We start from the raw sequence: 22,351 nt of genomic DNA, 5'->3' as shown, positions 1-22,351 counted from the left end.
TAGAAGATGTCTTATATTTTTTTTTATAACATTGTAATATTCATGAAGATTGTGGTAATGCACGTTTTTTTTTTTAAATGTAAAAAATGTTTAGGTTTCGGGAGTCTCACTTCTAGCTCTTCTAGCGCTGCACAGTTATCACAAACAATCAAAAATTCCCAGCTCACTTACCCGCCAGGCTGCAAAGGCTAGTTTGTTAGGATATAGTTAGGATTTTTGTGGATTGATCCATTTGTGTCCAGCTGTTTGGTATAAATAATTTTAACACTTCTTTTATGGCTGTGCAGTAACACATCATAACTTTGACATTTCCTGCCTGGCACTGCCAGTAAATGGAGTTGCCACACAGCTGTTATGTACAGCCAGAAGTGACTGTATCCGCTCTGTCCCAGTTCTCTATCATTTCCTGGTGTATTCTGGGATACAGAAGCCTCCACTGTCTCTCCCCAACACTTTATAAATGCTTCACTAACACACCATAAATGCCCTAGGTTCTGTTAAGGTGCAGTTATTGGGCATCACCATTGAAATCAATAGGGGTGGTTGACAAGCATCAATACCTTATGAAAGCGACATGCTGCTTAATTTTTAACACTACACAACACAATGCTACCACTCCTGTATGAACAGCACTGTATGTGGTACCATAGTAATATTCATGGCAAGTGTTGACAAGCAGTTATGAGGCTTTAGAGATGATGACTAAATGCTGTATAAACACAGGGTATTGACACATGTGTTAGAGTCAAGTGGGAGACTAGGAGGCAGTAACACCAAGGCCCAATGACCCCTTAAAAGAGCCTTAAGTGAACTTAACACACAATATTTCAGCTCTGGAGGGGAGCTATGTATGGATGGTTTTAGTTCTGTTTAAAAGGAGAAGTTTACTTTTTGGTAAAAATAAATAAATGCACTTATTTTTGCAGGCAAACATGTACATGCATTACAGTGCCTTGAAAAAGTATTCATAACCCTTAAAATTTTCCATATTTTGTCATGTTACAACCAAAAACATAAATTTATTTTATTGGGATTTTATGTGATAGACCAACACAAAGTGTCACATAATTGTGAAGTGGAAGGAAAATGATAAATGGTTTTCACAATTTTTACAAATAAATATCTGGAAAGTGTGGCATGCATTTGTATTCAGCCCCCTTTACTCTGATACCCCTAACTAAAGTCCACTTGTGTGTAATTTAATCTCCGTATAAATACGGCTCTTCTGTGAAGCCCAAAGAGGTTTGTTAGAGAACATTAGTGAATAAACAGCATCATGAAAGCCAAGGAATGCACCAGACAAGTCAGGGATAAAGTTGTGAAGTTTAAAGTAGGGTTACGTTATAAAAAAACATCCCAAGCTTTGAACATCTCACGGAGCACTGTTCAATCCATCATCCGAAAATGGAAAGAGTTTGGCACAACTGCAAACCTACCAAGACATGGCTCTCCACCTAAACTGACAGGCCGAGAAAGGATAGCATTAATCAGATAAAAAGCAGCCAAGAGGCCCATGGTAACTTTGGAGGAGCTGCAGAGATCCACAGCTCAGGTGGGAAAATCTGTCCACAGGACAACTATTAGTCGTGCACTCCACAAATCTGGCATTTATGGAAGAGTGGCAAGAAGAAAGCCATTGTTGAAAGAGCCTAGGAAGTCCCTTTGCAGTTTGCGAGAAGCCACATGGGGGACACAGCAAACGTGGAAGAATGTGCTCTGGTCAGATGAGACCAAAATGGAACTTTTTGGCCTAAAAGCAAAATGCTATGTGTGGTGGAAAATTAACACTGCACATCACCTTGAACACACCATCCCCACTGTGAAATGGTGATGGCAGCATCATGTCATGGGGATGCTTTTCTTCAGCAAAGGCAGGGAAGCTGCTCAGAGTTGATTGGAAGATGGATGGAGCCAAATACAGGGTAATCATAGAAGAAAACCTGTTAGAGTCTGCAAAAGACTTGAGACTGGGGCAGAGGTTCACCTTCCAGCAGGACAACAGCCCTAGGCATACTGCGAGAGTTACAATGGAATGGTTTCGATCAAAGCATAGTCATGTGTTAGAATTGCACAGTCAAAGTCCACAACAATTGAGAATCTGTGGCAAGACTTGGAAATTGCTGTTCACTGATGCTCTCCCTCCAATCTGACAGAGCTTGAACTATTTTGTAAAGAAGAATGGACAAAAATTTTCAGTCTCCTAGATGTGCCAAGCTGGTAGAGACATACCCAAAAAGACTTGCAGCTGTAATTGCAGCGACCGGTGGCTCTACAGAGTATTTACTCAGGGGGACTGAATACAAATGCACGCCATACTTTTCAGATATTTATTAGTAAAAAAATGTTTAAAAGCATTTATCATTTTCCGTCCACTTCACAATTATGGGCGACTTTGTGTTGGTCTATCACATAAAATCCCAATAAAATATATTTACCTTTGGTAAACATGACAAAATGTGGAAAATTTCAAGGGGTATGAATACTTTTTCACGGCACTGTATTTTCTTCACAATAGCCTGAAGAACATTGTACCTGACATCAGTGGATCACAAGTGCTATATCGGGCTCCTGCAGACATGTTGTCTTGCTAGTACCTCTATATTAGCTTTTTGTTTGAAAGTGGGAGAAAGTGTCAATAAACTACAAGAATGCTCATCAGCACAGCTGTGCCGATTTTAAAAATTGACAAGCAGCTGCAGGAGAAAGGAACTCCCACCCTCTCACAGGAAATGGGGTGGGTTAGGAGGAGAAGGGAGTCTGCACATGTTACATGTTACATCCTGAATGCAGATGTAAGATATTTAAAAGGTGAACCTATCTTTTAAGGCAAGGGTGTCAACATCTATTTCATCACAGGCTGCATCAATGCAGTGGGGAAAAAAATTATTTGAGCCCCTGCAGATTTTGTAACTTTGCCCAATTACAAAGAAATGAAGGGTCTATAATTTTTATCATAAGTGTTATTTAAATGATAGAGATAGAAAATCATCCAAAAAATCCAGAAAAAACCATGATACAAATGTTATAAATTGAGTTGCAGTTCAGTGAGTAAATTAAGTATTTGATCCCCAAGCAAAACATGACTTAGTACTTGGTGGAGAAACCCTTGTTGGCAAGCACAGAGGTAAGATGTTTGTTGTAGTTGGTTTCCAGGTTTACACACAGGAGGGATTATGGTCCACTCTTCTTTAGAGATGTTCTCTAAATCGTAAGGTTTCTTGGCTGTTGCTTGGCAACTTGAAGTTTCAGCTCCCTCCATAAAGTTTGTATAGGATTAAGGTCTGGAGACTGGCTAGGCCGCTACATGACCTTCATGTGCTTCTTCTTGAACCACTTCTTTGTTGCCTTGGAGGTATGTTTTGGGTCATTGTCATGCTGGGAGACCCATCCACGACCCATCTTCAGTGTTCTGGCTGAGGGAAGAAGGTTCTCATCCAAAATTTTTCAATACATGGCCCCGTCCATTGGCCCCTCAAAACGGCAAAGTTGGCCTGTACCTTTAGCAGAGAAACGGCCCCAAAGTATAATGTTTCCACCTCCTTGCTTTGACTGTAGGGATGGTGTTTTTAGGGTCATAGTCAGCATTTTATTTTCCTGCAAACACGGCGAGTCGAGTTAATACAAAATAGCTAAATGTTGGTCTCATCTGACCACAGCACCTTCAGAAGCTCCTCTCGTGTAGTTCCGTGACAAGGAGGAAGGTGCATTTTCTGTGAGGCCTACTCAACATGGCGGGAACCTGCTCCCGCAGCATGCTACGAAAGACTGTCAAGTAGATGCAGCTGCAAAGCTGGGGCGATATGCACACACACCACATAAGGTATGCTCACCTCCGGAACCCTTGTTCTCTTCTCCACCGAATCCCTCCGGTGCGGATCAGCTGGCTCTGGTGCTCCTGATGTCTTCCTACTCTCGGGATATGGTGAGTGAATTGCAGCCTTCCTCATCCTCACCCACTAAGAATGCAGAGGCGGATCATCCAGAACCCACGCTGAAAGAAATACTTACAGTGGTTCATACCTATGGCTCCTCACTAGGTCAGTTGACACTAGAATTTAAGGGCATGAAGGAGGATATACTGCACATCAGACATGACATGCAGAAGATTAGGGAAAGAGCTACTGCGCTGGAGGGTAGGGTGAGCACCGTAGAGGACGAGTTGATCCCCCTGGAGCAAATGGTCCACACTATTTCCGTTAAAACATCTGAGCACACAGAGTAGAGGATATGGAAAATAGATTCCAACACAATAATCTGTGAATTGTGGGTATGCCTGAAAATGCTGAGGATAAGAGCCCTGTCGATTTTATTGAGTCTTGGCTTTCTAATACCTTGGAAAAGATAATCTGACGCCCTTTTCTGTGTGGAAAGAGCACACAGGGTCCCCCCAGCTCTCCCCCGCGCTCCGCCACCAGGGGGCCCCTGATAGACCCTTCCTGTTGAAGCTACTTCACTACAAAGATAGAGCTGTTATCCTACGTCTGGCTAGGCAGAAAACAAATATGGAAATCCAGGACTCCAAAGTGTCCATATTTCCTGATTTTCTCAGCTGAGGTCCAGAGGAAGCTGGCTAAATTTATGGAAGTTAAAAGACACCTGGGCTCCATCTCAGTGGCATACTCTGTTATAACCTGCAAAACTGCGTGTGGTGGCGAATGGATCGGTTCAGTTTTTTGATTCACCTACTACAGCATCCAACTAGTTAGATCGCAATGAGCGCAACCTTCGGCCACAACCCACCTAATTAGTTCATCGAATGGTACCAATACATCTGCGTGAATATGCTCTCTTATTTTGCCTACAATGGAGCTAGAAAAGAAAGTCCTGACAGCTTCTAGTTGTCATTATGGATGCTTACATTGTTGACTGTCTGACACCGTTGGCGCTAGCCCTTGTTTTTACCCCCCCCTCTTAACCCTGCAGGGAGTTCTTGAGCCCAGCCATCTAAATCATGGAATGGGTCTTGACTTTTTTATGTTACAGGTTTTGGTTCTCTTAGTATTTTTTTGCTGCCTCCAAGTGTCCATCTTGTTCTGCCTCCTGTGCATGTCATTGCTTCAGGCCCTGTCTGGACTGCTGTATGACCCTCCTAATCTATGGTTACTGATCTTTGGGTTACCCTCCAACATACCCTCTACCACCTGCCTGGGAGTGGTCCTTAAACTGAAGACCGTTTTAATTTCCGATTTCTACAAATGAATAAGCACTCAGACACTGCCCTCTCCTGGAACATGAGAGGATTACATGATCCAAAGAAAAGGACGGCCATTTTCGCTATGGTTGGTCAACAAAAACCTGCTATCCTTTGCCTGCAGGAGACTTATTTGACTCAGGACTCTGTTCACTTATTGCAACGTCCTACATTCCCACTTCAATTTCACTCTACACATATGCAATACTCCCAAGGGGTGAGCGTCTTGATATCCCTAAATACTCCTCTCAAGGTAAACTCCTCGAAGATTGTCCCCAAGGGCAGATTCATTTTTCTTCTGTGTAATTGAGACTCATATGTCTGTATTATAACTGATATTTACATTCCTCCTCCCTTTTCATCCTGAGGTTCTGCAGTGCCTGTTGCAATTTATAGTGTGCCATACCCAAATACCGGTCATAGCGGTCAGTGACTTTAATAACATTAGATGTACCGCTTGATTTTATATAAACAATATTGTTTGACCTCTTTTGCCCGACACATAGCTGAAGTGGGGCTTGTGGATCTTTGGCGGATCAAGTATCCAGTTGTAGCCCAGTTTTCCTGCCATTCCCTGACCCATTCGTCTCTTTCACGTGTAGATCTTATTCTGGTCACAGAATTGAATCTTACCCTTAATCCTTTTGTTGAGTACTTGGCTAGAGGTCTGTCCGACCACTCATCAGTTAAGTTGTCTTTGTTGTTACGTAATTTCCATTTCCCCATATTGTGGAAACGTAATCCCTTTTTCCCAATATTGATAGTATACATTCAAAATTGAGAGGCTTCTTGCTTGATAATAGGCACTCAACTTCACCTATGGTGTTGTGGGATGCTCTGAAAGCGTATTTTAGAGGTTTTATGCATTCATGAGATTTCCTTAATTAAAAATACTAGACAACGGAGTGAGATGGTAGTGCAACTGTTGCTAAAGCAGAACAGGAATATATGTCTAATCGCACTCCTATAACCAAAAAAGCTTGGATAAACGCACAACAATTCTATCAAACTATACAAATGCAACATGCTGAAAATAAACAATTTTTCTCCTCTCAGACCTTTTTTGAGGAGGGGGAGAAAACAGGTCACTTGTTTATAGCCAAGTCTCAACAGCCATCAACCTATTTCTCTGCATTAAAACTGTTTCCAACACAGGTAGCCACTGACACTTTCACCATTTTACAGGGCTTTAATTCCTTCTATACTTCCTTGTACTCCTCTAGAGCTTCCTACCTCATGGATAGGCTCACTGACTTCCTTGCTGAGATTAAACTTCCGAAGCTTTTGGTGGCAGATAGGAAGAGCCTGAATGCTCCGATATCCTTGAAAGAATTACAATCAGCAGTGAATTCTTTTCCTAATTCTAAGTCCCCAGGTAGTGATGGATTGCCAATCGAAATTTATAACATTTTCGGAGAAGTACTTCTTTCTGAATTACTGCATACAATAAGGGCTGCTATAATTCATGAATCCCTCCTGGCCTCTATGAACGAGGGAATCATAGTAGTTCTTTTGAAGCCAGGAAAAGACCCTACCCAGGCAGAATCATATTGCCCTATCTCCCTGCTGCCCACTGATTTAAAGATTGTTACCAAGGTACTTTCAACGTGGCTTTCTAAGGTAATTGCCAAACTTTATAGTGTTGAATGGCAGTACTTACGGCAGGTTCTCGACAAATCCAGCTTGGGGACTGACTGTAAGGGAATTCCTGTAGAAGTGCGCAACATTGCGCATAGAAATGAGCACGGCACATTGCTAATAAAAATGAGCATAGGCTTGCACATGTGCGCAAGAATGTGCTCACATGGGTGCACGCACGTGGCAGCATGCTCACAGCTTTTGGCGCCAAATGGACTATTTAATGGAGGTGTTACTCTGTCAGTGCTGACTGGTCTTCAGCTAATCCCCTGTGTCCTGCTGTATCGTGTGTATACTGACCCGGCTTGCCATTGACCTGCTCTTGGGTTCTGTTTATGCTTCTGCTTATTGATTTCTGATCTTGGCTTCCTCCTGACCTCATCCCTGTCTGATATACCGATACCTCATCGCCTGCTCGTTGCTTACCCTGGCTATTACTCTGACTACGCTTCTGGCTCCAGTTCTGCAATCAATATCCGCAGGCACTCGTGTTTCTCCTGTCCCTCAGCACCATCTGTTCCACCTTCGGTGGGGCCTGGGTTGGAGATACAAGAGAGGCTGACCTCGTCAATTCAGACTTCTATCAGGTAGGTGACACTGACTTTTTATCTCTTGGCTTCGATTGCTTTATAAGGCTCCCACAGCTCGACTATGGGTAAAAAATGCCCTATCCCCATCTTATACTTTGCATAGAGGTACGAGGCAGGGATGCCCACTGTCACCCTTACTCTTTCCTCTGGCAATAAAACCATTGGCAGTGGCCATCAGGGGGGATCAGAATATAGAAGGGTTTAACGAGGTGATGTTAAAAAAAAACTGGCTTTGTCCTATTGTTTCTGGGCAATACGTCCCTTTCTCTTAAAACACTGTTGACATTTATCGATACATTTGGATCCTTTTCTGGTTGTAGGATTAATTGGGATAAATCCACCCTGCTACCCTTAGACCCGATGCCAACTCCCCTACCTCAGGTTGCGTCCCAAATTTAAGTGGTAGATTCCTTCCGTTATTTGGTCATACATGTACATCCTACCCTGTCTAAATGTGTCCAGCTAAACCTCCATCCTCTACTTCTTAGGTTCATACAGAAAACTGTTAGTTGGAATAAATTACCGCTCTCAGTGGTTGGCATGCGTGACTTAATAAAAATGATCTGGGCCCCTTCAGCTGCTATTTGCCCTGCATAACGCACCGATTTGGATTCCCATGTATGTTTTTTCAAGCAATTTGATACTGTGTTTCTCTCTTTTGAATTTGAAGAAGCGATCCCCTCATATAAAATTAGAAACTCTACAGGAATCTAGGAAGGCTGGGGGGTTGGCGGTTCCTAATCCATTTTATTATTACATGGCTGCGCAGCTTTAACAACTTTCTGCTTGGCAAGTTGATGTCATTGCTGACACCATTAAGCCGCTCCTAGTGAGTGTTCACTCCAATGATAATTTGATAGAATTTGATAGAATGTCTGGAGGCGGGTGAGTTTGGAGCTTTCTCTCAATACACTACCCTAGTACTGATAGATAAAATTTGATCTAAGGCTAAATATCATATTAATTATTCTGGCTATACCTCATTCACCTCGCATCTTCTATAGTTGCAGGGTTTTGCTGGCTGGATGGTATTGGGAATCAGATATTTACCACAACTGTATCGTGGTCAACTGCTGAACGACTTTCAAACCTTGCAACCCGAATATGACTTGCCTAATCACTTTTTTTTTTAATACCTGCAACTTAGACATGCTATTTTCTGATCTAAAATCTCTACATGGTTATTTGATTTGTGGTACTTAAATTGTGTCCTCAACCTCTAGAATGGGTCAAATATCCTCGTTGTACCAATCCCGTGTGCACCGGGTCTCTAAGGCGATGTCCCTCAATTTTAGGGCACAATGGTCGTCAGACACTATCCCTAATGAGGAATGGTCCACGATACTAGAAAATGTAATTAAAATCTCTCTATCTCCAACTCACAAGCTTACCCAGCTTTTTATCATTCACTGTACTTACCGCACTCCTCAAAAATTGTACGACTGGAATAGGAGGGATTCCCTCCTCTGTCCCAGGTGTGAAATTAATAATGGCACGTTTCTCCATATGTTATGGAGATGCCCTAACTTGGTAAGATACTAGACCTACATTATAGAAATGATCAATAAAATTTGGATTCTTAATCTTCCCCTGGATCCTAAGATTTGTCTGCTGGGAGCTATAGATGAGGAGCTATATACCCCTCATACCATCTTTTGAGTGCTGTTTATTGCTCGGAAAGTCATAGGCCAGAAATGGATATCTCCTAACCCCCCCCCCCCTTCCCATGCCCAATGGATTAAAGCAGTTAACAATACCCTAATCCGAGAGAAATTAATATATAAACATAGAGGATGTGCTTGGAAATTTGCAACTATTTGGGTTGCTTGGTTAGGTACACTGGGATTAGCGCCAGTCCAACTAGTCAGGGACAGGGTATTGAGTGGAGGAGTCTCTTCAGGCTTGCTGTGATCTAGCCAGTGTCTATATTTTAAAGTGTTTGGCCAGGAGGGTGGATTTGCATGACCCCGAAAAGAAAAATTAACATTACTACCATAAAAAAAATATATATTCCCTTTTTTTTTTTTTTTTTAATTTTGTTTCATCAGCTCCTAGACAGGTATTGGAGCCATTGGTGTACCAAATATTTTATTTTTTGCGGACATTGGATTTTTATCGTTCTAATCATGGATAGGTTGAGGCAGCTTGGTTCTTCAGGTTCAGTTCAGCGAACGAATGGTTTGTTTTTACTGTTCTGGTTTTTTGTATTTTTGAGGTTTTTTTGGTCTCTTGTATTTTTGCAATATTTTTTCTTTTTTCTAAAAAACATGGAAAACATTGTGGTGTCTTCTGAATGCTTTGATATATACTCCTTATGTACTGTATTGTTGGAAAATGTTATTACTACAGCTATCTCCTAAAGGAAGTTGGGATTGTATAATTTTGTATGTACATGGATCCAAACTTCAATAAAAAAAGACCTGATTTTAAAAAAATAAAAAATTGAAAGTCAGCAGGTACAAATACTGTGGCTGCTGACTTTAATTAGTAGGGCACTTACCTGTCTAGGCATCTAGTGGTGTCTTCACCCCGAGCTGATTCTTCAGATGGCTGTCGAGGGCTGGCGCCGCCATCCTGACTAAGAGAGACCGGCAGTGAAGCCTTGCGGCTTCACCGTCTGTTTCCTACTGCACATGCGTGAAGCGCGCTGCACTTTGTGAATGGGCTGCAGTCCTCTGGGACCTTGGAAGTGTCCCAGAGGGCTGTGGGGGGTGCCGAAACTTCTGACTCCATTCACCACGGCGAACTCAGCCAGAAGTGGGAGCGGATACCTGTGAACTCCCCCCAAAAGGTGTCAAATGTGGCAAAGCATGATGCAATTTGCTCCTGCAGGGGAAAAAATTCCTTCCTGATCACCCAAGAGGCAATCAGATATTCCCTTGATCACCTTTACCTATAAATGTTAGTATCCAGTTATATTCTCTGTATCTAGGAAAGAATCCAGGCCTTTTTTAAAGCAATCCACTGAGCTGGCCAGAACCAACTCTTGAGGGAGTCTATTTCACATTTTCACAGCTTACTGTGAAGAAACCTTTCTGTATTTGGAAATTAAATCTCTTTACACTCTGCACTTTCTCCAGTTCCCCAATGTTCGTTTTATGAATTGGTGCCCAAAACTGAACTGCATATTCCAGATGAGGTTTTACTAATGATTTGTACAGGGGTAGAATAATATCTCTCTCTTTGTAGGCTATATCTCTCTTTTCCTGCAGACATAAAGAGTGCCCCCTTGTCCTCTGATGACCTAAGGGTGAATAACTCTACACCGAGTTCACTATATGAACCACTGATGTGTTTATACATGTTGATCATATTGCCCCTTACTCTTCTCAAGAGAATATAAATTCAGTTCCTCTAATCTTTCCTCATAGCTGATCTCCTCCATGCCTCTTATCAGTTTGGTTGCCCTTCTCTGTACTTTCTCTAGTTCCCCAATGTTCTTTTTATGAATTGGTGCCCAAAACTGAACTGCATAGTCCAGAGGTCTTACTATTGATTTGTACAGGGGTAGCATGATCTCTCTCTGGAGTCTATACCTCATTTACTACAAGTGAGGTTTTTGCTCATTTTAGAAACCACAGCTTGGCATTGCATGCCATTATTAAGCTTGTGATCTACCAGAACTCCCAGATCCTTCTCCACCATTGATTCCCCCAGTTGTACTCCCCCCTAGTATGTATGATGCATGCATATTCTTAATCCCTAAGTGCATAACCTTGCATTAATCAACAATGAACTGCATTTGCCACATAGTTGCCCGATTAAACAGTGCATTGAGGTCGACTTGTAAGTTGAAGTTGGTTGGTAGGGGATCAAATACTTATTTTACTTACTGAACTGCTACTCAATTTATAACATTTGTATCATGGTTTTTTTCTGGAATTTTGGTTGATATTCTGTCTCTATCATTTAAGATACACCCATGATAAAAAAATTTAAGACCCTTCATTTCTTTGTAAGGGGGCAAACTTACAAAATCTGCAGGGGATCACATAATTATTTTCCTCACTTTGCAATATTAAATAATTGCCTCTGCATTTGATCATTACTAGTTTTAGTAACTTAAAAATTAAGCTGTGAAGGGCAGGTGCAGACCGGCAGGGAGCTCATTCACACTTCTGTAGCAGATGATGTAAGTATAAAAAGGAGGGTTCTGCAATGGTGTTCTGTCTGAGCAGTCTTCAATAAAGGTTCTTGTGGATGATACCAACGGTGTGCAACCAACCATTTCAACTGGCATAGAATTTTAATATTCTCATATTAATTATTAGCAAATTTCAAGAGTTTCCTACCCTCCCTTACATCACAGTGCACCCCTCTTACCTTGTGTTGCTGCCGGGAAGATGCTGGGGGTGGAACTGGGAAGCTGAAAGTGCAGGATCTGGAGGAGGACCAGAGGAGGGCTAGAGTCAGCTGCCGGAGTCTGTTGAATGCTGAGACCAGGGGAGGCAGAGATGAGGGGGTGCTGCGCCTGCACAGAGAGACACGGAATTTGTAGTAGGGGTTCTGTCTCCCTCTCTGCTGCCAACTGCTGAAACGAGGTAGGGGCCGAGACAAGGGGGTGCCGCAGCTGCAGGAGAGATGCGAGGACCACATGAAATGGCCTGGTGGGCCAGAATTAATGTATTTGCTTTAGACATTTTGATGCAAAATTGTGAGATAAAATAAACCGTTAAATATAATTTTACAGCTTAGTAAACTGACCTAGATTTTTTCCACTAACTTACAGATATGAAGGTCTGGGTCCCAGTATTATTGTGTGCCCTGCCACTGTAATGCACCAGTGGGTCAAGGAATTCCATGCATGGTGGCCTCAGTTGCGTGTAGCTGTACTTCACGAAACAGGAAGTTTTCCTGGAAAAAAGGTGAGAACACTGTTCCTTAAATTTTCTTCAATTCTCTTCAAGATCTGCTAAATCATTAAATGATTTTTTTGCAGGACAAAGGAGAATACATTTTGGGTAACTTTTTTTTCCTCAGTTTCACAGGTTAAATGCATGGTATTGTGATTCAAAGTGAAAAATTGCTGCTTCATGTACTGAAGGACAGGCCCTAGTTTACAGCATGAATTGCAGAGTAGGTTGCTCTGCAATACTGGGTTTGTCCCACATTCCAGAAATGCATGTACACTGCCCAAATTTGTCTACAGGTGAAACTCGAAAAATTAGAATATCGTGTAAAAGTTTATTTATTTCAGTAATGCAACTTAAAAGGTGAAACTAATATATGAGCTAGACTCATTACATGCAAAGCAAGATAGTTCAAGCCGTCATTTGTCATAATTGTGATAATTATGGCTTACAGCTCATGAAAACACCCAAATCCACAATCTCAGAAAATTAGAATATTACATGCAATCAATAAAACAAGGATTGTACATAGAACAATATCAGACCTCTGAAAAGTATAAGCATGCATATGTACTCAGCACTTGGTTTGGGCCCCTTTTGCAGCAATTACTGCCTCAGTGCGGCATGGCATGGAAGCTATCAGCCTGTGGCACTGCTGAGGTGTTATGGAAGACCAGGATGCTTCAATAGCGGCCTTCAGCTATTCTGCATTGTTCGGTCTCATGTCTCTCATCTCTCTCTTGGCAATGCCCCATAGATTCTCTATGGGGTTCAGGTCAGGCGAGTTTGCTGGCCACTCAAGCACAGTAATCCCACGGTCATTGAACCAGGTTTTGGTGCTTTTGGCAGTGTGGGCAGGTGCCAAGTCCTGCTGGAAAATGAAGTCAGCATCCCCATAAAGCTCGTCTGCGGAAGGAAGCATGAAGTGCTCCAAAATCTCCTGGTAGACGGCTGCGTTGACCCTGGACTTAATGAAGCACAGTGGACCAACACCAGCAGATGACATGGCTCCCCAAATCAACACAGACTGTAGAAACTTCACACTGGACTTCAAGTATCTTGCAGTGTGTGCCTCTCCATTCTTCCTCCATACTCTGGGTCCTTGGTTTTCAAATGAAATGCAAAAGTTGCTCTCATCAGAAAAGAGGACTTTGGACCACTGAGCAACAGACCAGGTCTGTTTTTCTTTAGCCCAGGTAAGACGCTTTTGATGTTGTTTGTTGTTCAGGAGCGGCTTGACAAGTGAATACGACATTTGAAGCCTATGTCCAGGATCTGTCTGTGTGTGGTGGCTCTTGATGCACTGACTCCAGCCTCAGTCCACTCCTTGTGAAAGTCCCCAACACTTTTGAATGGCCTTTTCCTGACAATCCTCTCCAGGCTGCGGTCATCCCTGCTGCTTGTGCACCTTTTTCTTCCACACTTTTCCCTTCCACATAACTTTCTATTAATGTGCTTTGATACAGCACTTTGGGAACATCCAACTTCTTTTGCAATTACCTTTTGAGGCTTTCCCTCCTTGTGGAGGGTGTCAATGATGGTTTTCTGCACAACTGTCAGGTCAGCAGTCTTTCCCATGATTGTGATTCCTACTGAACCAGACTGAGAGACCATTTAAAGGCTCAGGAACCCTTTGCTGGTGTTATGGCTTAATTAGCTGATTAGAGGTTGACACTTTGAGCCTAGAATATTGCACCTTTTCTCAATATTCTAATTTTCTGAGATTGTGGATTTGGGGTTTTCATGAGCTGTAAGCCATAATTATCACAATTATGACAAATCACGGCTTGAACTATCTTGCTTTGCATGTAATGAGTCTATCTCATATATTAGTTTCACCTTTTAAGTTGCATTACTGAAATAAATGAACTTTTGCACGATATTCAAATTTTTTGAGTTTCACCTGTGTATATTTTTGTAAAATGCATGTGATTCCTTAAGAATTTCCTGGATTTTTCCTGAAATGTTATCCAACATTTAGTGTTATTGATAGGCTAATTTATAGTCCAACTTTGGGCATCATGCTTTTTCCACAGTTATAGTCCCTCTTTGCCCTTTTCCTTTAAAGTGACTACACTTTACACTTATGCATGCTCATATAACTTGTTCCTCATACCCTGCTCTGAAAAAAAGCACCTCCTTAATGTCCGGGCAATAGCTAACGGTTCCCCTGTTCTCTCTTCCCACTATCTCTGCTTTGCCATTCTCAAAGTATAGACCTTGAAATCATTACTTAAAAAAAAAAAAAATGGGCAACTAGGGACTGAAACTCTAGAAAAAGCTTGGTACCTAGAGTTGGGCTTTAACAGCCAACATTTTACATTGTCCTATCTTAACTGAATAGTTTTAAAGCCGAACTCCATGAATTCAGGCAGGTTGTAAAATGTGCTGGATTACTAGTTTAGGTCCAACAAGATACATTCTACCTTGTGGGCTTATTTCTTTAGTTTACAGTTTACTGTCCGCAGAGGGAAGAGCTATCGCTATACTTCTGGCGCTCCAACTCTTGGCCTTCTGGTCTCAGCTTCTGTAACTGTCGAGTCACATGCAGTTGCTGTGCCCACCCCTTCCCTCCTCCTGCCCAATCACAGAGTGCTTTGTTTTATATGAATCACTTCACAAAATAGAAAGCCTTCTGAGATTGAACAGATGGGTTGGCCAGGCAGAACTGTTGTGTGTGAGAAGGCTATGTGTCTCCCGTCATATAGCTGGGAGTGTAGTGATGGTTGTCATCTTGGCACTCACTAAAACTGTCAGCTGTAAACAAAAGCATTAGATCCGTGAGGCTGCATGCTTCTTGTTGGACCTAACTACCAGATTTTACAAAGTAGCTTAATTCCTGGAGTGCAGCTTTAAGCAAACTTTTCATAAGAAAAATGTGTAAACCAACATAAGAATACAATTGCAGATTGCATAAGATGTTGTTAGATACCTTTTTTTTCTTTATTATGGCCCTTGGGAATGTTCCAGAAGCCTTCTGAACTCTTAGTTGAAATAGTATGGTTGTTTTACTAAAATGAGTAGAGGCTTGGCACTTGGCAAAGTGCATGCTTCCTGATCTAGAGTGATAACGCTTCTTCACCATAAATACGCTATAATGAAGAAGCGTTGACACCCTAGAATTTAAAGTGTGTTACTAACAGGATCACCGGGTGAAAACAAAGAGATAAAGGTCGGAAGAAAAAAATTACTGAAGCCACCACATCTTTAACGTTCTTATCCTTATCAAATTTAGAGAAGTAAATGCCCGCTGACCTTTCTTGTAATTGTTCTTTTTTTCTGCATCTCTGTAGTAAATCTTATGTATCTTTTGGTTTTATAAGGACACTTTTAACAAATGTTTGCCAAATGTTTTGTGCATAAAAACAGTATCTTGGTAAAGATGTGTGCTATAAATCTCCGCACACTTGCATTTGCTCTTCGCACTGTATGTTTTACCAGCTTGTTATAGATCTAAATATGCACAGAATTTTTACTCTGATTTAAAGCATTGGTATACTAATAACCACATTTATCTAAACCAAATTTCATGGGGTCGTAAAGTGTTACCAAACACACATCAGTAAAATCAGTCTGTATTTGCAGTAAAGCATGCTTGTTATACTCACTGAGGAACCTAAGGGGTTAATCCTGCTCTGATCCTTCCCTTCATCCACTGTCCCCAATCCATCTACTATTAGGACAGAGCTCTAAGAGGCACTCTGGACATGCTCAGTTTGGTGCATAGTGCTTTTTTTTTTCCGGAGGGTTCATGTGATCTGCACAGGGCCATTGAGCACTGTCCAGACAGAGGTTTAGGAGTCATGCAGCCTCATACGACTGTCCGAGGAGAATGAAAACTCCTCACACAAGCTTTACCCAGTGCTCGGTTGGACTCTGATAGCTGATAGAAGTCACAAGACAGCTATATACTGCTGATGAGAAAAGATATTTAGCAGTTTATAGTTACTAAAATAATTGCATTTCCATGTTCTGTGTACTGTACTGTACCAGATATATAGATATAGTGACTGCAGGGTCCTGGGTTTAGTAACACTTTAAAGTCGTCTCTTTAGTGGCAGAAGGAGTGAAGTGATCTTTACTGAAAAACCAGGCCCTCTTTATTTGGGTTATTGCAGATACCATCAAACTAACTAGTGAAAAAGAAAGTTTATAGAAGAGCACTTCAGGATTTTTGTTGCTATGTTCCTTTTTGCAGATTATTCTTTTACGTTACCTCTGATTCTGTTTGTTTGTATGTATGTATATATATATTTATATTCCATGGTCAACTGTTGGTGGTATTATAACAAACTGGAAGCAACTGGGAACAACAGCAACTCAGCTACGAAGTGATAGGCCACGTAAAATGACAGTGGGATCAGTGTATGCTGCAGCGCACAGTGCGTAGAAGTCGCCAACTATCTGCAGAGTCAATAGCTAAAGACCTCCAAACTTGGTGTGGCATTCAGATTAGCACAACAACAGTGCGTAGAGATCTTCATGGAATGGGTTTTCATGGCTGAGCAGCTGCATCCAAGCCTTACATGACCAATGCAATGCAAAGCACTGGATGCCATGGTGTAAAGCACGCTGCCACTGGATTCTAGAGCAGTGGAGATGTGTCCTCTGGAGTGACGAATCATGCTTCTCTGTCTAGCAATCCCATGGATGTGTCTTGGTTTGGCGGTTGCCACGAGAACGGTACTTGCCTGACTGCATTGTGCCAGGTGTAAAGTTTGGTGGAGGGGGAATTATGGTGTGGGGTCTTTTCAGGGGTTGGGCTTGGCCCCTTAGTTCAGGTGAAGGGAATTCCTAAGCTGTCAGCATACCAAGACATTTTGGACAATTTCATGCTCCCAACTTTGTGGGAAGAGTTTGGGGATGGCCCCTTCCTGTTCCAACATGACTGCTCACCAGTGCACAAAATAAGGTCTCAAACACATGGATGAGCGAGTTTAGGGTGGAGGAACTTGACTGGCCTGCACAGACTCCTGACCCCAACCCGGTAGAACACCTTTGGGATTAATTAGAGCAGAGACTGCAAGCCAGTTCTTCTTGTCTGACATCAGTGCCTGACCTCACAAATGCACTTCTGGAAGAATGGTCAAACATTCCCATAGACACACTCTTAAACCTTGTAGACAGCCTTTTTAGAAGAGTTGAAGCTGTTATAGCTGCAAAGGGTGGGCCAACTCCATATTGAACACTACTAACTAAGACTGGGATGCCATTAAAGTTCATGTGCATGTTAAGGCAGGCGTCCCAATACTTTTGGCAATATAGTGTGTATGCCAGAAGCATTGGGACGCCTGCCTTTACATGCTCATGAACTTTAATGGAATCCCATTCTTAGTGCGTAGTGTTCAATATTGAGTTGGCCCTCCCCTTGCAGCTATGACCGCTTCAACTCTTCTAAGAAGGCTTGTTCACAAGGTTTAGGAGTGTGTCTATGGGAATGTTTGACCATTCTTCCAGAAGCTCATTTGTGAGGTCAGTCACTGATGTTGGGTGAGAAGGCCTGGCTCGCAGTCTCCACTCTTCTTCATCCCAAAGGTGTTCTATCGGGTTGAGGTCAGGACTCTGTGCAGACCAGTCAAGTTCCTCCACCCCAAACTCGCTCATCCATGTCTTTATGTACCTTGCTTTGTACACTGGTGTGCAGTCATGTTGGAACAGGAAGGGGCCTTCCCCAAACTGTTCCCACAAAGTTGGGAGCATGAAATTGTCCAAAATGTCTTTGGTATGCTGACGCCTTAAGAGTTTCCTTCACTGGAACTAAGGGGCCAAGCCCAACCCCTGAAAAACAACCCCACACCATAATCCCCCCTCCACCAAACTTTACACTTGTCACAATGCAGTCAGGCAAGTACCATTCTTCTGGCAACCACCAAACCCAGACACGTCCATCGGATTGCCAGACAGAGAAGCGTGATTCTTCACTCCAGAGAACAAGTCTCCACTGCTCTAGAGTCTAGTGGCGGCGTGCTTTACAAACACGCATTGCACTTGGTGATGTACAGTAAGGCTTGGATGCAGTTGCTCGGCCATGGAAGCCCATTCCATGAAGCTCTCTACGCATTGTCGTGCTAATCTGAAGGCCACACGAAGTTTGGAGGTCTTTAGATATTGACTCTGCAGTCAGTTGGTGACTTCTGCGCACTGTGCGCTTCAGCTTCCGCTGACCTCAATCTGTCATTTTACGTGTCCTACCATTTGTGGCTGAGTTGCTGTTCTCAGTTGCTTCCACTTTGATATAATACCACTAACAGTTGACAGTGGAATATATAGTAGCAAAGAAGTTTCGTGGAAAGACTTATTTCACAGGTGGCAATCTATCATGGTATCATGCCTGAATTCACTGGGCTCCTGAGAGCGACCCATTCTTTCACAAATGTTTGTAGAAGCAGTCTGCATTAGTGGTGCACCGAAATGAAAATTCTTGTGCTGAAACCGAAAATTCAAAATGCACTTGGCCGAAAACCAAAATGCGCAGTTCTTAAAAATAAATATATATTTTTTGGAAAAAAATACACTTTGATTAAAAAAACACAATATATCCCAATTTTTTGTAAAATATGAAAGAGGATTTTACGGCGAGTAAATAGATACCCAACATGTCACGCTTTAAAACTGTGCACGCTCGTGGAATGGCGTGAAACTGCTGTACTTAAAAAATCTCCATGGGTGATGCTTTAAAAATTTCTACAGGTTAGTAGTGTAAAGTTACAGAGGAGGTCTAGTGCGAGAATTATTGCTCTTGCTCTGATGTTCGTGGCGATACCTCACTTGTGTGGTTTGAACACCATTTACATATGTGGGCGTGGCCTAAATATGAGTTCACCACTACGTGTGAGCACGGGGGCAATTTAAACTTTTTATTTTTTATTTAATGAGGTATTTTTGTTTTTTTTTTGTTTTTTTGCATTGTCCATTTAAAACAAATTTTAATCACTTTTATTCTTATCACAAAGAATGCATTCATCCCTTGTGATAGAAATAATTAGTGACAGGTCCTCTTTATGGAGAGATATGTCAATAAGACCCCACATATGTCCTCTGCAATGTAAAGCATTAGGGCTCATGTACACTGCAGCTGATAAAATCACATTTAGGAGCTGTTCAGCGTTTTTTTTCAGCAGCCCCTGAAAACTTGCGTTCAGCAGTCGCTTGTAAACGCGGCAAATCACGTTTATAAGCGTCTGAAATTTTTTTAAACTCTTCCAGTTCCCGATGCTGTCCAGAGCCTTTTTTCATCATGAAAAATGCATGCCAAGTGTTTTTAAGGTACTTGGACACAAAACACTGAACAAAGGATGTTCCTAAGAAGCTTGTCACACATTGTAATGACCAATTCACACCTCAGACCTCTACCACAGTTGGAAACAAAAGATATGTTAATGACCAGTCACACCTCAAATTCCTCATGAAGACCCCTTGCCAGGTGGCCTTACTGACTCCACCAGACACCTTTCCAACCCTAAAAAGCAAAAGAAATGTTAATGAGCAGCTCGCACCTAAGCTAATCTCAACACATACTGCTGTCTCTGCTTCTACTCTCTGCATTTCTCTGAAACAGTCTGAAATAGTTAATAATTTACCACTTTTCAGTGCATTCTGGGCATTTGGGAGGTTCTTCTGTGCTTATCTTTAAAAAACACTTTAAAAAACTCAAACGCACATAAATGCGCATAAACGCAAATATGCAAACGCTGCTAAACAGGCGTTTTCTAACCTACCTTTTCCAGAAGTCAGATTCCATCGTTCAGAAGTGTCCCGTGTATATTAATTCTTAGATCAAAAAAGCATTGATCTAGTGCTTTAACCGCTTGCCACCCTGCCACTGTGTATATACGTGTGCAGGGTGGCAGTGGAGCGCAAAACCACGTTTTAAAACGGGCTCCGCACTCCCGACACTTTCGCGGGTAGGGGGCGCGCGTGTGCGCGCTCCTGCCGACCCGTGGGTGACACGATTCGATCCAGGAGGGATCAATCATTAGATTTCAGCCAGTGATTTCTGGCTGAAATCACATGATCGGTCCCTGTCCTATCCTGTCCTGTGTTGACATTTACACAGGGCAGGATATGATGTCATTCTTCTCTGCCTGGACACATTCCGTTCCAGACAGAGAAGAAGAAACAGTAAAAGTGAGTAAAACAGCACACTGACAGAACACACCTAGGACACATTTAATCCCCTGATCGCCCCCCCCCCCCAGTTAACCCTTTCACTGCCCTGTCACCAGTGTCACTGATCAGTGAAGCGATTTTTACTGATCACTGTCGCTGGCGACTTCCGATAGAGTTAGCTCCCCTCCCAGATAGCGCCAGTTTGCCCGCCAGTACACCAGTAATCCTGTTTAACCCCTTGATCGCCCCCCCCCCCAGTTAACCCCTTCACTGCCCTGTCACCAGTGTCACTGATCAGTGAACCGATTTTTACTGATCACTGTATCCGTGTCGCTGGCGACTTCCGATAGTGTTAGCGCCCCTCCCAGATAGCGCCAGATTGCCCACTAGTACACCAGTAATCCCATTTAACCCCTTAATCCCCCCCCCCAGTTAACCCCTTCACTGCCCTGTCACCAGTGTCACTGATCAGTGAACCGATTTTTACTGATCACTGTATCAGTGTCGCTGGCGACTTCCGATAGTGTTAGCGCTCCTTCCAGATAGCGCCAGTTTGCCCGCTAGTGCACCAGAAATCCCATTTAACCCCTTGATCGCCCCCCTCCCCCCCCCCAGTTAACCTCTTCACTGCCCTGTCACCAGTGTCATTGATTACAGTGAACAGATTTTTACTGATCACTGTATTAGTGTCACTGGTGACTTCCGATAGTGTTAGCGCCCCTCCCAGATAGCGCCAGTTTGCCCGCTAATGCACAGGATTTTTTTTACCAAAAACATGTAGCAGAATACATTTTTGCTTAAATTTTTGACTAACTTTGAGTTTACGATATATTTTTTTATAGCTGAAAGTAGAAAATATTGTTTTTTTAAAACATTTTTGTGGTTTTTTTTGTTTATAGCGCAAAAAATAAAAAGCGCACAGGTGATCGAATACCACCAAAAGAAAGCTCTATTTGTGTGAAAAAAAGGACGTAAATTTTGTTTGGGTACAGCATTGCATGACCGCGCAATTATCATTTGAATTAGTGCAGCACTGTATAGCAAAAAAAGGCATAAATTTCATTATCTATACCATAGTTTGTAAACGCTATAACTTTCACACAAAGCAATCAATATACACTTATTGGGATTTTTTTTACCAAAAACATGTAGCAGAATACATTTTGGCTTAAATTTATGACTAACTTTGAGTTTACGATATATTTTTTATAGCTGAAAGTAGAAAATATTGTTTTTTTTTCAAAATGTTCGTGGTTTTTTTTGTTTATAGCGCAAAAAATAAAAAGCGCACAGGTGATAAAATACCACCAAAAGAAAGCTCTATTTGTGTGAAAAAAAGGACATAAATTTCGTTTGGGTACAGCATTGCATGACCGCGCAATTATCATTTGAATTAGTGCAGCGCCAAACAGCAAAAAAAGGCCTGGTCATTAATGGGGGTAAATCCTCTGGAGCTCAAGTGGTTAAAAGAAAAAAAAAGGTCCGGAAGTGACATTGCTTCGGTCCTCCAAGGGCATAGAGATAAGTGGAGGCCATCTTTCCTTCACTAATCTCTATGCCCAGTGCCGGGATCGTTTTATGGTTTCTCAGGTAAGGCTGAAAACTACCGAGCAGCGGCCGATGGAGGCAGCAGCGGGTGGGGTTTTTTCGGCACCTGTATGGGTGCTTTTTTTCATATTGGCCTGTAGGGATGTTTTTGGCCGAAACGTTTCAGCCAATGAAATTTCGGTGCATCCCTAATCTGCATGCCAAGGTGCTTGATTTTATACACCTGTGGCCATGGAGGTGATTGGAACACCTGAATCCAATGATTTGGAGAGGTGTCCCAGTACTTTTGGCAAGTGTGTGTGTACAGTTTATTAGTATAGTGTATTATCTCCAGCAAGTTCTATTTTTGTGGTACAGTCTGAATGTACTGCATGTATTTCTAATAACCCTCATTAAACAGCACAGCAGTCCTTTTGATGGTAGGT

General features: G+C 42.3%; 1 protein-coding gene across 2 annotated transcripts in view; it reads left to right on the top strand.

Annotated features, from left to right (window-relative positions):
* ERCC6 (ERCC excision repair 6, chromatin remodeling factor) overlaps positions 1 to 22,351 on the top strand; it is a 147,751-nt gene that overhangs the window by 29,962 nt on the left and 95,438 nt on the right. For both annotated transcript variants that reach the window (XM_089680011.1, XM_089680012.1), the window contains exon 8: positions 12,149 to 12,284. In XM_089680011.1, the coding sequence (XP_089536137.1) occupies positions 12,149 to 12,284 (136 nt within the window). The remainder of the gene's footprint in view (positions 1 to 12,148; positions 12,285 to 22,351) is intronic.

This window comes from Staurois parvus, unplaced genomic scaffold (genome assembly GCF_062004578.1).
Source record: "Staurois parvus isolate SC_StPar_1 unplaced genomic scaffold, SC_StPar_1.0 ptg000234l, whole genome shotgun sequence".
Lineage (NCBI taxonomy): Eukaryota > Metazoa > Chordata > Amphibia > Anura > Ranidae > Staurois > Staurois parvus.
The sequence above is the reverse complement of the archived record's forward strand: the minus strand, read 5'-3'. Positions and strand labels throughout refer to the sequence as shown.